This window comes from Tursiops truncatus, chromosome 10 (genome assembly GCF_011762595.2).
Source record: "Tursiops truncatus isolate mTurTru1 chromosome 10, mTurTru1.mat.Y, whole genome shotgun sequence".
In the NCBI taxonomy this organism is placed as follows: Eukaryota; Metazoa; Chordata; class Mammalia; order Artiodactyla; family Delphinidae; genus Tursiops; species Tursiops truncatus.
This window is the reverse complement of record NC_047043.1, coordinates 55,532,225-55,547,825: the sequence shown is the minus strand read 5'-3', so window position 1 is coordinate 55,547,825 and position 15,601 is coordinate 55,532,225. Positions and strand designations below refer to the sequence as shown.

At 50.4% G+C, this 15,601-nt stretch overlaps 1 protein-coding gene across 16 annotated transcripts in view; it reads right to left on the bottom strand.

Moving 5' to 3' along the window:
• XYLB (xylulokinase) overlaps positions 1-15,601 on the bottom strand; it is a 61,756-nt gene that overhangs the window by 32,014 nt on the left and 14,141 nt on the right. For 10 of the 16 annotated variants that reach the window (XR_004528489.2, XR_004528486.2, XR_004528487.2 and 7 more), the window contains exons 2-9: positions 15,217-15,299; positions 12,141-12,210; positions 10,275-10,355; positions 8,190-8,276; positions 7,421-7,549; positions 6,554-6,619; positions 4,787-4,859; positions 2,658-2,776 (exon numbers count right to left, since the gene is read on the bottom strand). Coding sequence is in view for 13 of the 16 variants with exons in the window: in XM_073811021.1 (XP_073667122.1) it covers positions 2,658-2,776; positions 4,787-4,859; positions 6,554-6,619; positions 7,421-7,549; positions 8,190-8,276; positions 10,275-10,355; positions 12,141-12,210; positions 15,217-15,299 (708 nt within the window). In the remaining 3 variants the exon portion in view is untranslated. The other 6 variants (XM_033864601.2, XM_033864602.2, XM_033864603.2 and 3 more) reach the window with 6 other exon arrangements.

The window sequence follows — 15,601 nt, the reverse complement described above, 5'->3', positions numbered from 1 at the left end:
ATCCCACTGCCATGAAGCCCACTTAATTTTGAGATTCAAAGCAACTAGAACAGACCAGTTCCCATTGTGGACTTGCTCTGTAAGCTCCAAATTATGGATGTAGCATTAAAAATAAAGAAATAACAGGAGGAAATCATTAAGCAAACTCACAGAAGTAGATAATGCCTTGCACATATGCTCTATCAGTCAGATTAAGAGTCATTGGACACGTTTGTGCAGAGGTCAACATTCTAAAGAAAATAAAGCAAGGAAAGGCTTCCACCAGGAACCACAGCTCTCAGGGCCCCTCCAAGACCGCCTGTGGGATCAGAGGGCAGGGATAACTTCTGGACAGACCTACCGTCTCTAGAGGGCACGGTTATGAAAAGAAAGCATTTCCCCCCCTTTCCCTGTCTTGGTTCCAAAAGTGTAAAATAAATGATGGGATTTCCTGGTGTCTGGGAAGAACATTTTACTCCATCCAGCCAACTTTCGGATTTACATCAGAATAAAGCCATCTCCTGGGAGATAACTGTCTTGGCCTCCGTTGCCTCAGAAAACAGAGCCTGAGTCAGGGCTTGTGCAGGTGGCTTATTTGGGGAAGTAACCCCAGGAAATGAGAAGGGGACAGGGAAGAACGGAACAGGAAAGGGGGGAAAGCCCACCCCAGGGTCCTCTGTGGAGCTGGTCATGGCTGTGAGCTGCGTCTGAGGAGCTGCATGAAATGCATGGGGGGGACTGTCCACCTGGGGATGGAACAGGGAGCAGCTCTCCGTAGCTCCCCACCAGTGAAGGGCACACGTAGGGTGCTAACTCCCTGACCCTCCAGGCTGGCAGAGCACAACTGTGGAGTCCCAGAAGGCTCTGGGCAGAAGTGAGGCAAATGAGATGCAGCTCAGGCAGGGTTCTGCTAGGCGACACCTGCGTGAAGCCACAACAGCTGGCAAAAAAGTGGCTGGGAGGATGCAAGGTGGGAAGCATCTGCTACACTATATCTCCAAATATTTTCCTGCAGAAAAGGAGAGAAAGCCATTTGGGCACCACCTTCAGAAAAAGGGATGACAGAAAACATAGATTTTGCTTGTTTCCCCCCATCACGTGGGTACCTAAGTTACAAATGAAAATACACTTTTCACCATCAGTTCTTTTCCATTCCTCAAGCTGCTGGTGTCTGCACGGGCTACCTCTTGGAGGCATGTGTTCCTGGCATAAGGCAAACAAAGCCGGTTGCCGTGGACAAAACACCGCTCTCCATCTCACTTGAAACTAAAAGCCGTGTGTGGAATACCAGTCCCAGAGGCTTGGCTGTTTTCTGTTAGACCTTCCTTTTTCTTTCTGCTGTGCATCAGCCTGCCTGGGTCCTGAACTGTCTGCTTCTACAGGGCAGGACACCCTTAACTTAAGCTCTGTGCGCTGGCCTCACGGCACCCTCTGGATGATGACGATTTGGCTTGGAGATTCTGCTCATGGTGGCAAGGGCTGTTTTCAGCAGGTCACTGTTCATCTCAGAAAGGGCTTCTGTGGTTGGGACTCCACACGTGAGGAGTGAGGCACTCGTGATAGCCTGGTTCTCCTGGTGGCCCACCCCTCCCAGCTCTGTGACTCTCCCCGGGACTCAGGGGCCCTTGTCCTTCCTTTGCAGCCAACGCTCTGCACCACCCAGGGGTTCTGCTTGCTCTGGCTGTGGGGCACATGCTCCCCGCCAAAGGGCCGAGTGCAGGGCCCAACCAAGAACTTAGCCGGCCAACTAGGGGAAACCAGGGCGTGGACAGTCAGTGTCTATTCCGAATGTGGGTGCCACACTGATGGTTGAATTAGAAATTTAATTGGTTGTTTTTAATAAATTTAATTAATTAATTAATTAATTAATTTATTTTTTAACAAATTTAATTTAACCAATTTAATTGGTTGTTTTTAATAAATTTATTTATTTATTTATTTTGGGCTGCATTGGGTCTCTGTTGCTGCACATGGGCTTTCTCTAATTGCGGCGAGTGGGGGCTACTCTTTGTTGCAGTGCATGGGCTTCTCGTTGTGGTGGCTTCTCTTGCTGCAGAGCACAGGCTCTCGGAGTGTGGGCTTCAGTAGTTGTGGCACGCAGGCTCAGTAGTTGTGGCTCGCGGGCTCTAGAGCACAGGCTCAGTAGTTGTGGTGCACGGCCTTAGTTGCTCTGCGGCATGTGGGATCTCTGGGACCAGGGCTCAAACCCATGTTCCCTGCATCGGCAGTTGGATTCTTAACCACTGCACCACCAAGGAAGTCCCTGGTTAAAGCTTTTTAATTGAATTGTTTAGTTTTTTGCTGTTAAGTTGTATGAGTTCTTTATATATGTATTGGATATTAACCCTTTATCAGATATATAGTTTGCAAATATTTTCTCTCATTTGATGGGTTGCCTTTTCACTTTGTTGACCGTTTCCTTTGCTGTGTAGAAGCTTTTTACTTTGATGTAGTTATTGCACCTGAGTACAAGACACTGATACAGACATTTTGCTCTGAATCACGTCAAATACTTATCTTGTACTAGGCAAAGTCACATGTGTGTGTGCCTGTGTGTAAATGGATGGGTGTGTGTGTGTGTGTGTGTGTGTGTGTGTGTGTGTGTGTGTGTATACTACACAGCTTCCCCAGTAGCTGCCAGCTCCCCAGTGAGCCGCGTCACTGGGCAGGGAACCTACCACAACCGAGCATGACGGCACCGGCAGGCCGAGCTTCTCTTCTAGATGAGGTGCACAGGCACCAAGGCAAGCCTGCGACCAGATTTTGTCCTGGATCCGCAACAAGTTCATTCCAGAACCTAAGGAAGGAAGGAAACAAGAAAGAGAAATCTCAAAAGGGGACCTTTTGTAAAAATGCGCAAATCTGGCCGAGAGTGGATCATTCTTGCAGCTAAACGTATACCTGGAGCTCTTTCCCGATGGAACGTATACAACGTGCCTGGGTAACTCTGGAACCAGAGAGCCAGAGGTCAGCAGGGCCCTTAGAAACACATGCCTCCACCCCCCCAAACATTCCTCATGGGCTTAAATCCCACAGTTAGCCTGGAAATCCATTGCTCTAAGACCTGGCTGAGGGAGGGGAGCTCCCACCAATGTCACCTAGGATGGCTCTGCGCGCCCCCTGGGGTTCAAGGCTAGAGGCAGCCCTGGCACTGATGTGGGTCAGCTCTCAGGGATTTCCCAATCACATCTAACTTTCTGAGGAAAGCTCTCGGACGCCTCTAAACTTCCTCATGCTCGTCACTAAGATCCGCTAAGTCTTCCCTAAAACGATCTACTTCTCCCAAGGTTCTCCTGAGGATGGGGAGGGGGGAGAACCCAGAGCTCAGGTGGACAGCCCTCCTCCTCTATGGGCCCAGGTGGAGGCAGGCAGGTGGGCTGGGTGCTGCTAGAGCCCCGTGCCCATGTGAGATGGTCAGACTGCTGGTAAATGAAGAGGTGACTTCTGGACACAGGGGAGTGGGTGGAGACCCAGCTGAGGCTGAAGCTCAGGAATGTCTAGTGCAACAACGTAACGTTCCCCAGCAGCACTTAGAGGCTGGCTGGGGTGAGTGTGGAGGACACAGGTGGATACAGGCTATTCCACGGGTAGGGCTCTGCTGGTCTGAGCTCCAAGGAGCTGGGTTCCTGTGTGGGATGAAGCTTTTCTTCTACAGATTGTGAGTGAAGCTTCGGGACCGTTCCTTAGTCACCCTCCGTGCCCTGAAAACTAGACTAGCGTCTGGTACACGACAGCACTCACACACTTCAGCTGAGCTCCCGGAGACTCGGAGCGACTCGAGGCTCTTCCGAGGCCACCCTCCCAGGCCAGGACTCTTGCTCTGCATTCTCCTCTCTCCACGCTAGTCTCACCCAAGAGCTCCTTCAGCAACCTCCTCCCAGCTCTCCTTCTCCACTGGCATCGTTTGCATTTATTTATTTGTTTGTTTGTTTATTTATCAGAGTATAGTTGCTTTACAATGTTGTGTTAGTCTCTACCGTTCAGCACAGTGAATCAGCCATACATATACACATATCCCCTCTTTTTTGGATTTCCTGATCATTTAGGTCACCACAGAGCACTGAGTAGAGTTCCCTGTGCTAAACAGAAGGTTCTCATTAGTTATCTGTTTTATACATAGTATCTGCATTTATTTTTGTTAGGGTTTTGATTCCAGAAGCTCACCACTCTCATGAGTTCCCCAAATGTGGACAAAAACTTCAATAAGTTACTCCTTGTGGGAGCCAGGCTCCAAGATGATCCCTACTCATCCCCTAGTGTTCACACCGTTGAGGTCCCCTCTCCCTGTTCCCGTAGGCCTGTGTGACCAGGGACAGGGATGTACATCACTCCCAAGATCATGTGAAAGACTCTGCAGCTTCTGCTTGGCCGCTGTCTCCTCTCACCCCTCGCTTGGGGTGAATCCAGCTCCCATATGGGGAAGGGGCTCACGTGGCAAGGAACTGAGGCCTCTGGCCCACGGACACGTGCGTGGCCTGGAAGTGGATCCTCCAGCCCCAGTCAAGCCTTTAAGTGACCGCAGCGCTGGCGGCCAGCTTGAGTGCCACCTCCTAAGAGACCCTAGGCCAGAACCATCCAGAGAAGCCCCTCCCTGATTACTGACCTTCAGAAACTCTGTGAGATAATAAACATTTATGACTCTCAGCTGCTAAGCGCTGGGGCCATTTGTTACACCGCAAAAGATAATACACTCCCTTCTTGGCAACAGACGGTAGGGCTGGAAGACTGGCACCCACCCGGGTGCACGGGGCTCAGGCTGCCCGCACGCCCGCTAAACAGACCCACACCACGGACGCTGAAGACTTACCGTCACTGTAGTCAATAGGAGAGTGAGACCCAAGGAACAGAGAAGCAGCAAAACTACTGACCAAGGAAATTCTCTGCAGAAGAGAGAAACACAGTGAGATTTATGACTCACTTCCATCAACAACTGACTGCTTCTGACACACACACAACAGGACAAGAGTTTTAAACTGGGGAGGGAGGTAGAAATTTTGGGCACGATGCCCCAGCAATGTGAGGGACTGAGTATCCCTCAGTCCTTCAGGGCATTTTGAGTGGCTGGAACACCAAGAAGTGACTCCTCAGGAAAGCCCCTTGCTCTGCAGTTTCTGACAAGCCATAAAACCGTCAAGTTCAAAACGAAAAAAAAAAAAAAAAGGGAGTTCCCTGGTGGGAAGGATTCCGGGTTTTCACTGCCTGGGGTCTGGGCTCGATCCCTAGTCAGGGAACTAAGATCCTGCAAGCTGCGAGGCACTGCCACAAATAAAAACCAACCACAAACCAACCAACTACAAAACCTGATAAAAAAGCCACGCTTAGGGAAGCAGGTTTTCACCCAGAATCCATATGCCAGGGAGTGTCGTGCCCTGATTTCCCTCCTCCATGTCTGTGGTCTTTATATCTAGTCGCAGAGGAAGTGGGATGCGTGGCCACAGGATTCAGAAACAACAAACACAGTCTCAGGGGTTCAGAATGAGAAGGGAAAGCCGGCCCCTCAGAAGCCAGAGGCGCCAAACATGAATGGGAGGAACTGATAATGGATGCTAAACGTCACCCTGAGGGTCTCTGCTTCCACGTGGGAATCACGGGCCCTTGGACCGGGGGAGAGAATGCCATCACCTCCTGTCCCCAGTTGGGCCACCTTTGTTCCACACATAGAATTCAGAGAATTTGTATCACCCCCTCCCCCCAAAACCTTCATTAACGGCTAAAGCTGCACAGTAATGTGGAACCTTGAATCACTAAATTAGAAATTGCATGTTAACGTCCAAGGTTTAAAAGGCAATTTGGTTTAACACAAGCTGATCATTTTCTAATTACTCAGAGAGAAAAATCACTAGCCACGATGTTGAGCTGCTTCTCAGGCAGCATTAAGTGCTGGCTTTCAGCAACTGTGGACCAAGGAATGAACCTGGGTTCCTGGCTCTGGTTGGAGGGCCACAGCTGGAGACATTGGTCCAGCCTTACAAATTTCCTAAGAAAACAATGACCCCACACCAATCAAATGCAGGTAACCATCCTGCATTAACCACAGAAATTGAGCAGACAGAGCATAAGGGCACCCAGATCTCCTACTCAGGTGGTCCCAGGAAGCCACCAGTCCCCCTGCTCCCACCCTGACCCTGACCTCCACCTTTCTGGTCAGGAGAGCCCCGGAATTCTCTTTCCCACAATTCCGTTCTTTCCCTCCTCTTTGGAAAAAGCCTGACAATGAGAATAAAAGCAAATTGAATATATATCATCTTTAATGTCTGCTAACCAATGTTTTTAGCCCATGCACATGAGATTTATTTATGCTAAGTTATAAAAGGAATTCAACTGTGACTTTCAATCAAAGAGGAGTGTTTAGGGACTTCCCTGGCGGTCCAGTGGTTAAGACTTCGCCTTCCAATACAGGGGGTTCGATCCCTGGTTGGGGAGCTAAGATCCCACATGCCTCGCAGCCAAAAAACCAGAAACAGAAGCAATATTGTAACAAATTCAAAAAAGACTTTAAAAATGGTCCACATCAAAAAAAAAAAAATCTTAAAAAAAAAAGAGAAAAAATAAAAAAGAGGAACGTTCAACCAACCTCTGTGTGTGAGTAGGCCTCGGGGTTCTGCTGGTAAAGCTTTGCAATTTGGTTTCCTGTAAATCGCTGGAAAAAGAGTGTAAATTCTTAAAAACCCAAATCCTACAGGGAATGATCAACTTCATAAAGTAAAGTTCGTGTGGCACGCTCTGAAGGTTAGTTAGCATGATGAGAGCTTAAGGCCTCAAATCTGGAAATGTCTGACGTCTGCTGAGCATCCTTAGTAATAACCTCGCTCCTCACACAGGAGGGTGTCTGCTCTGACCAAGGGCACCCATGCAGGGGACTCAGGTATTATCCCCACCCACATTCTTCTTCCTTAAGGCAACCCAAGTGGGGTTGGTCCTATCCCCCAAACCTCTGCTCCAGGGAGTATCGAATTACCCCAGCTGGGCCAATAGCAGCCACCCTAGGGGATGGGGTAGGACCATGGATGAAGCCAACAGGAAAGAGGCACTCTTATTTTTTTTACTTTCGCAGGAGCTGCACTAAGCATCTTACAAGCACTGACTCCTTTCAGCTCCCAGACTACCCAAAATGTAAGTGCTATTTTTATCTCCAGGTTAAAGCGGCTGAAACTGAGATGCCATCGTCACCCGCATACACAGCACAGCCTGGGTCACACGTCAGCTCTGACCTGGGAGGGCTGAGGCGCGACAGGAGGTCTGCCCGTGCTCGCTGAGCGGCACACGTGGCCTTGCTCAGAATGGCTCCACAGGGGTGGCACCCACACAGCGTCACGTGATCCCCACAGGCACAGGTCACCAGCCGTGTCCTCCCAGACACCCAGGGAGAAGGCACCAGAGCCAGCAACCAGACCTTCCTCCTGGCCCAGCCCGTCCCCAGCCCGTGGCGGGCGTCGCCCACCTCATAGGCGCGGGACCCGGTGAGGCAGCTGAGAGCCTGGGCCCCACCCACGGTGGCCTCCAGCTGGCGGCACTGGGCTGTGGTGCTGGAGTCCATCCACACCGGGCAGTCACTGATGGAGAAACAGGCCTGGAAAGAAAGGGCAGAGGCACAGGCATGAGCTCCGCCCACTGACTCCGGGGGGCCGCCCTGGCGCTGGCAGTCACGCCCATCACAGCAGCTGTGGACGCCTCTTCCCTGGATGTGACCTTGGAAGACCCACGGGCAAGCCCTTTATGTCCAAACCTCGGCCCGGCCTAGCGGGGTCTCTCCCCAGAAAGCTCAAGGTGGAAGGTTCTGGCGAGGACACCTGAGCACCACAGGCCAATACCAGAGATGGGCGGTGAAGGGCCAGAGCTGCAGCAAAGGGCAGCTTGGCGGGGGCCTGTGGAGCCTGGGAGAAAAGGAGACGCCAGAGCCTACCTTCCCAGCATCACCGGGAGGCATCACGTCCCAGGGGGAGATTCCTGAGGGGGGAACTCGCAACAGAGTCCTGCTGGGCTGGAGGGGACCAGTGTGACGTGGGCTGTTAGCACCTGAGCCTCTGTCCAGACAGCAGGGATGTCTGTGGCAGGCAGGCAGGGAAGACCACGCTCACAGGCCTGCTGCCCAAGCCAACTTCCCACACCCTTGACGATGCACAAAAGCCCCAGGCTTCAGGACCCACAGGATTCGGGGCCCTTCTCCCCATTATGCAAGTTTCTCAGACTCCCACAGCATGGCCAGTTACCTGCAGCTGCTCGTGCAACAGGAGGTCCGGTGACAAGCTTGCCAGAACCTGGCTGGCCCCAGACTTCCAGTACACGCTTCCATGTTGCTGCCGAGGGAAAACCCAAGCCCATGTTCACGTGGCCGTGGCCACACACCTGTGTCAGCCTCCTGGAGACCCAGAAAGACCCCAGACCACACGCCAAAGAACTGGACTCCAAGCCTGCCCCGCCACTTGTAAGTCGCAGAGGTCATCACCTTTACGAGACTTGGTTTTCATTTCTATAATATGGGGAGGAACTCTGCCCTGTCCACCTCAAAACTTGTAGGAAGGGTCCAAGAAAGAACTATCGGTCTGGATTTTGGTGGCTTTGTAAAACTGTGCTTAAATATATTGCTCATAATATTACCTGACATTCACTCATTCATTCACTTATCCATTATTCATTCAACAAACATTGATGGATCACCCAGATCGTGCCAGGCATGGGACAGATGACTAGGGTAGTATTGTCGCTACTCTGCAGGATACTGGAGTTGAGTCAGGGAAAAGGACACAAACGGACAAAACCCTATTAAGTGCAGTGGTAGGACTGTGGGAACACAGAGGAGGGGAGGGGCATCTAGCCAGCTGGGGGTGCAGGTGGGTAGAAGCGGACGTGATAATTAGGGAAGGATCCCGGAGTTGAGGGTGGAGGTGCTCCACGCAGAGAGTAACCACAGCTGAGAGAGGCTGGCAGGTGCACGGAAGGGGCCTGAGGCTGGGGCCGGGGGCAGTAGGGACTGGACGGGGAGGTGACAGCCTGAGCCTTGACATCCATGCTCGGGAGGCTGGGGTTTGTCTTGGGGTGGTGAGAACTCTGGATTGGCAGGGGAGTGACATGGCCAGGGCTGAATGTATGAAAGGGCTTGTGGGAGTCATGGAGAAGGTAGGTTGGAGGAAGGGAGGAGAAGCAGAGGCCCAGAGAAAAATGATGGGTACTAGGCCTGGGGCAACAGAGGCGGAGTTGGAGAAGTGGCAGACTCAAGAGCCATGTACAAATCAGCAGCACGAGGGGACCCCCTGGATGTAGGGGTGGGAAGATGGAGGGGTCAGGAATGACACCTGGGTTATGGCCCCGGTGGAGAAGGAGAACTCCCCAAGAAAGGGCACCGGAGGAGGACATCGGGGGAAAGACAGTGTGCTCAGTCTGGGACATGATAAGTTTGGGGTATTCCTGGGACACCCGGCCAAGGGGGCGGAGGGGATGTCTGGGAGGGAGAGGGTGTCCAGGCCTGGGGTTCAGGTGAGAGATGTGGACAAGATCACCAGGGACTCTGTTTAGTGTAACAAGGACACAATCAATACACTCCTGTTAGGTCAGGGGAAGAAGAGGCATCTTCAGAAGCATCAGTAAGTGCTCTCTAATGAGGATGTGAAGACACGCTAATCCAGCATGGAGCAAAGTGATTCGGAGGGTAACACTGGACTTGAATCCTGACTCCTCCTAGCAGCTATGTGACCTTGGGCAAGTGACATCACCACTTGGTGCCTCTGTTTCCCCATGTAAATGGCAGTGATAATGAAAGCAGCTAAAGCTTGAAGTTTTTTTGCCCTGTCCTATGTATTTAACATTCACATTGACCCTACGGCACATGGATTAAGTTAGTGCATGTCAAATGCTCAGTACTGCACCTGCCATCCACTAAGTGCTCCATTGTTACTAATATCTCTACTACTAAAACTGCTATCATTATTAGCATGGTTTCTGACTTTGCTTTTACTTCCAAGAAACAGAAAAGCAATTTTGTGCCCTCAAACAGTCATAGTACATTCATGTCAAATACTTCCTCTTCCCCTTAGAGGACCTCTATCCGGTGCCTCCTCACCCTGTGTCCTATTTTGTATAACGCTTAATTGTAAGAACTGTCTCAAATCCTTTTGCAAGGAGGGAAGTGATATATCCACCAAGGTGAAACAGCTATATGGATTTTCACTGCAACAACACGTGCGCTGTGGCTTTCAAGAACAAGCAACTTCCCTCGAGGGAAGCTGTCACCTCAGCACCTGCACCGCTGCCCAAGACACACGCCCTTATGCCATAGACAGAGGCTGCAGCAAACAAACCTGGCCCGCCCCAGACAAGGCGAGGACTTGAGAGAAGTCAAAGCCTGAAGCCTTCATCTTCTCCAAGATGATATCCAAAGCCTGAGAAGAAACACAGAATCCACTGTGACTGTCCTGAACCACGGAACCAGGCTAACACACAAGCCTTGATTTGGACTGTAAGTGCCTGCCCTTTCAGCGGAGGCAGAGAAGGAACTGAGGCCTCGGGATTTGGAAGCACTAGAATAAATACATCAATTAAACAAGTAGCCATCAAGCCAACAAAAAAGTGAGCTATGCTAAAAATACTTTAAATAAATGGAATCAGAAACCAGCACTCCTCAAATTTTGCTTCTCCAATCGGTGACTTCCAGGCACGCAGGAAGAGCAAAAACGAGGTGGCTCAAATTTCGGTTTCTTTTATCTGCATTTTCAACCCACCATATTAGTGATATAACTTCACTGCAATGGAGAGGCAAAGAGCAAAGCAGAGGCTCCCATCAGAACAGGGCTCCAGGCCCAGACTCCTGTGTCCGGGAGTACAGGTTGGAGGGAGGAGGTAAAGATGGTGACCATTTGTCCCAACCCCCTATTTCCCCCTCCACCGTCTGGTTGGAACTGCCTTTCTGGCAAGACCCCATGTGTGGGATGGATGGTGCCACCCAGCAGAGCTTGACACTTCCCCGGGAATTAGATACGCATCCCAGGCTGTGTTTTCTTCAGGCTACAGAAGCCACTGGAGCTTTGGCCTGACCCTCCCACCCCCATCCTATGCCGGGAGGGCTCTTTCACAGTCCTGGCTGCGGCTGCCAACTTGGCCCTGCTTGCCAAACCTCAGGCAGGGAGTGGGGCAGAGCTGGGGAAGGGACTGGCAAAGCTAGAACAGGTCCAGTTCTGGGGGCCCCTCAGGAGTAGCAATTATCCTGGTCCCAACCCCAAGCCTGGCTCTCTACTCACTTGCCACCTCCCCAAGTTATGGCCTTGGCCCATCCGAAGCCCCTGACATCCTCAGTGGGACCTCCAGACAGTGACTCTTGCCGGTTACCCCCACTGCCGCTGCCCTGTGCTCCGGCTCAGCCCCCTGAAGTATTTCCCCGGCAGCCTGTGCGGCAGAAGTTCATCCTTTACCCCCAGTCCTCCAGTATGAGTCAGGGTTAGGCCGATAAAAAAGAAATCATCCTTGTTACATTAACAGAAAGAAGTTAGTACAGGGAATCGGTTAAACAGGCACTGGAGGACTGAAAAAGCTTTGGCCAGACACATCCAGTGCTGCCTTCGGCTGGCCTCTAGTTTCAGGGTCTCAGGTCCCCTGCAGCCCATGAGGCAGCCCTTGGCTCCTATCATACCTGCCTGTGATGTCCACACACCCTGGCCCTGTGGCCCCGTGGGTCACCCGGATGTGGCAACAGGCATCTTCCTTTCTCACTGGTCCTGAGCGAGCAGGCCTGCTTGGGATGGATCTGAGCCTGACTGGGCAGGTCACAAGCCACCATTCTGAAGGCCTCTGCCCCTGGAGTTAAAGAGTCTGGCGACTGAGCACTAAGAGAAGAGCCCAAGGGGCATGTTTGGATCTCAGGGTTCAAGCGTGGCCACAGGGCCTGAAATCAGAGTGTTTGGGAACCGTTTGCTCTGTGGCATTTTAAAGATGGTCACTGGCAGGACTTTCCAGCTGCTCTGGCTTCAGAACCTGGAAGCCCTCTGTGAGTCCTCTCAGCTCAGGAGTACTGAGGCTGAGTCTGGCCCTAGGACCATGCAGATTCCACTTCCTCAGGAGGACCTCTCAACAGAGGCTCTCATGGGCTGCCACCTTTGGGCTTCCTAGCAAATCGCCAAGTCTGCTGGTAAGATGGGCTGGGAGAGGAGAGGGACAGGAATCCCTGTATTTACCTGGACCCACATCAGGACTGGAGAAGTCACTGTCAGCCCATCCTCGTGAACATGAACTCCACCCTGAGTCCTACAAGCAGAAGAGAGAATGTGGGATAGAGCCTCAGGCGGAGGCCCAGTGATGGCAGACCCTGGATCCCTCCCACAGAAGGAGAAGCACCCTCCCACCCCCGCAGCCCTGTGTGGGAACTCTAGATTGAACAGGGAAGATGCTGGGCAAGATGGAGAGAGAAGGCATGGAAATTGCCCAGTGTGGCCCAGAGGTGGCAATTCTCAGAAAGCACCAGCAAAAACAAGCCTTCTCAGTGTAAGGGGTTCACCCTGCAAGGCGGTCACTTGGAGCAGTGGGCATGAAAGGACTGGAGAAATTTGGGGTTGGAGTAGAAGCCCTTCCAAATCCACTTCATAATCTTGGAGTGAGGAGGCCTTTTAAACAATGACTCAAAACCAAGAAGCAACAGAAAAAGAGACTGAGAAATTCAATGACATAAAAAACAAAAACTCAAATATGGCAACAACAGCAATAACCCCAGCAGAAGAAAAGAAATAATTAAAATTAGAACACGAGTCAATGAAAATGAAAAGAGAAAATCAATGAAACCTAAAGCTGATCCTTTGAAAAGATCAATAAAATTGATAAATCTCTAGCCAGGCTCATCAAGAGAAAAAAGAGAGAAGACACAAATTCCCAACATCAGAAATGATAGAAGGGTCATAACTACTGATCCCATAGGCATCAAAGGACAATAAAGGAACATTATGAACAATTCTCTGGCCACAAACCTGATAGGTTAGATGAAATGGACCAGTTCCTTGAAAGACACAAACTACCAAAACTCTAACGTGGGTGGCCTGCAGTAATATAAAATATGAAAGCAAGGGCTTCCCTGGTGGCGCAGTGGTTAAGAATCTGCCTACCAATGCAGGGGACACGGGTTCGAGCCCTGGTCTGGGAAGATCCCACATGCTGCGGAGCAACTAAGCCCATGTGCCACAACTACTGAGCCTGCACTCTAGAGTCCGCAAGCCACAACTACTGAGCCCACGTGCCACAACTACCGAAGCCCCTGTGCCTAGAGCCCGTGCTCTGCAACAAGAGAAGCCACTGCAATGAGAAGCCCACACACCACAACAAAGAGTAGCCCCGGCTTGCCGCAACTGGAGAAAGTCCGTGTGCGGTAATGAAGACCCAATGCAGCCAAAAATAAATAAATAAAATAAATTAAAAATATATATATATGAAAGCAAGGTGGCTTCCAACCTCAGCTCAAAGGAGACACATTAGCTGGGGGAGAAATAGATGGCAACACAGGTGATGGGCAGTGAGAGGGAAAGGCCAGCAGAGAAGGCTTCAAGAAGGAAATGACATCTAAAATAGACATGGAGGGAAACTTCTACCAGGACCTCTCTGAGACACCTCAAAATCAACAAATCCACAGCTGTTATGGACTGAATTGTGTCCCCCAAAATTCATAAGTTGAAGGACTTCCCTGGTGGTCCAGTGGTTAAGACTCCATGCTTCCACTGCTGGGTGCACAGGTTCGACCCCTGGTCGGGGAACTAAGATCCCACATGCCACACAGCGCGGTCAAAAAAAAAGAAAGTTTCTTGAACTGAATAAAAATGAAAATACAACATATCAACTTAAAAAAAAAGATCAGGACATAGATAACATAACTGGGAGACACCAGGGGTGCACTCACACAGAGAGACAGCCATGTGAGAGGCAGCAAGAAGGCAGCCATCTGGAAACGAAGGAGAGAGACCTCAGAGGAAAGCAAGGCTGCCAGCACCTTGAAATTGGACTTCCAGACTCCAGACCCATGAGAGCACAAATGTCTGTTATTTAAACCACCCAGTCTGTGGTATTTTGTTCTGGAAGCCCTACCAAACTAATACAAAACCTAAACTCATGATCTTTCTTCTGGAAACCAATTCTCTTTCATAGTCTACCATCCACCCTGAATGCCAGCCAGAAGCCTCACCTTCACATCTCACATTCAATTCTGTACCAAGACCTGTCAATTTTACCACCAGCTCTCTCTCCTCCAGTCAACATCATTTCTCATCCAGATGATCCTGAAAAACCTCCTCAGTAGTTTTCCAACCTGTATTCTGGCCACATCCCACCTGCTTTCCCACTGCACCAGAGAGATCTTTTCAAAACACAAATAAAACCATGTCATGCCTCCCCGGCCCCCCCATTCCTATGGCCCTTCAGTGGGTGACCATAGTTTTTAGGATAAAGACAAACTCTATTCCATGGCCTATATGGCCCAACCCAGCTTCCACCTCCCTCTCTGCTCCCCAGCCACTTGGCCTTCTTCAGTTCCACTAATGAGCAGTGTTCCTTGCCACAGGGCCTTTGCACATGCTGTTCCTCCTGCATGGAAAGCTCTCTACCTTCTATCACCTGGCTAACCCCACTCATTCAGATCTTGGCTTAAGCACTACTTCCTTAGCAACATTCCCTAAACTACTCTCACAAGTCTAGGTCACGTTCCTTTACAATAAGCACTTGAAGAAGTGAGTTTCTTTCCTTCAATGGCCTTCTCTGAGTTTATAAACAAACATTCTTTTGGTTTTTTTTTTTCTTTAATCAATCAGTCTTTGATTGATATCAATCCCCCCCACTCAATGGGAAGCTCTGGGAAAGCAAGGACAATGTCTCTTTTTCGTTTACCATCCCAGCGCCCAGCATAGCGCTTGGTACAAAGTAAGTCTCAACTGATACCTACTATACATATATGAAGCAATGAGTGGAATTGGAAAGGAATGCAGAAGCGTGCATTCTAGGCATAGAAGAAAGATGCTGAGAGATTTATTAAGACAGCCCCTCCTGCAGTTTGAGGAAACCAGAACAGTGTGGTTTATAAATGTAAAAGGTTGAAGGAGGGGGAGTTCCCTGGTGGTCCAGCGGTTAGGACTCACGCTTTCACTTGGTGGGGGGGTGCCCAGGTTCAATCCCTGGTGGGGGAACTACAGTCCCGCAAGCTGCACACGGTACAGCCAAAAAAAGGTTCAGGGAGGACCTCAAAACCAACCCCCAACACACACATGCACACTAGGTACATACCCAAATTCTAGAAGGTCTCTGTCAAAATGTACACTGTCCTCATAGAAGACATTCAGCTCTGCATCAACTGCAACAACTTTTACCTGGAAGGCATTAAAAAAAAACAATGTATAGAATTTTCCTCAGCTTCTACACTGGTCCAGGGATATGAACATCACCAAGTGAAGCCCAGCCCCCTAGAAGTGGTTCAGTCTGGAGACCTCCTTGAGGCTGGGGTGCATCATTGTAACCATGGGAACAGAGGCCTCATCTGGGGACATATCCAAAGACTTAGTAAAATGGAGAAGCTGAGGCTAAGCAGAAACACCCATGTAGCTCAGGGAATTTTTGTCCTTCAAACAGCCAACGCCAAGATGCTCTAGAGGTAGATGTCCACAGATAAGCT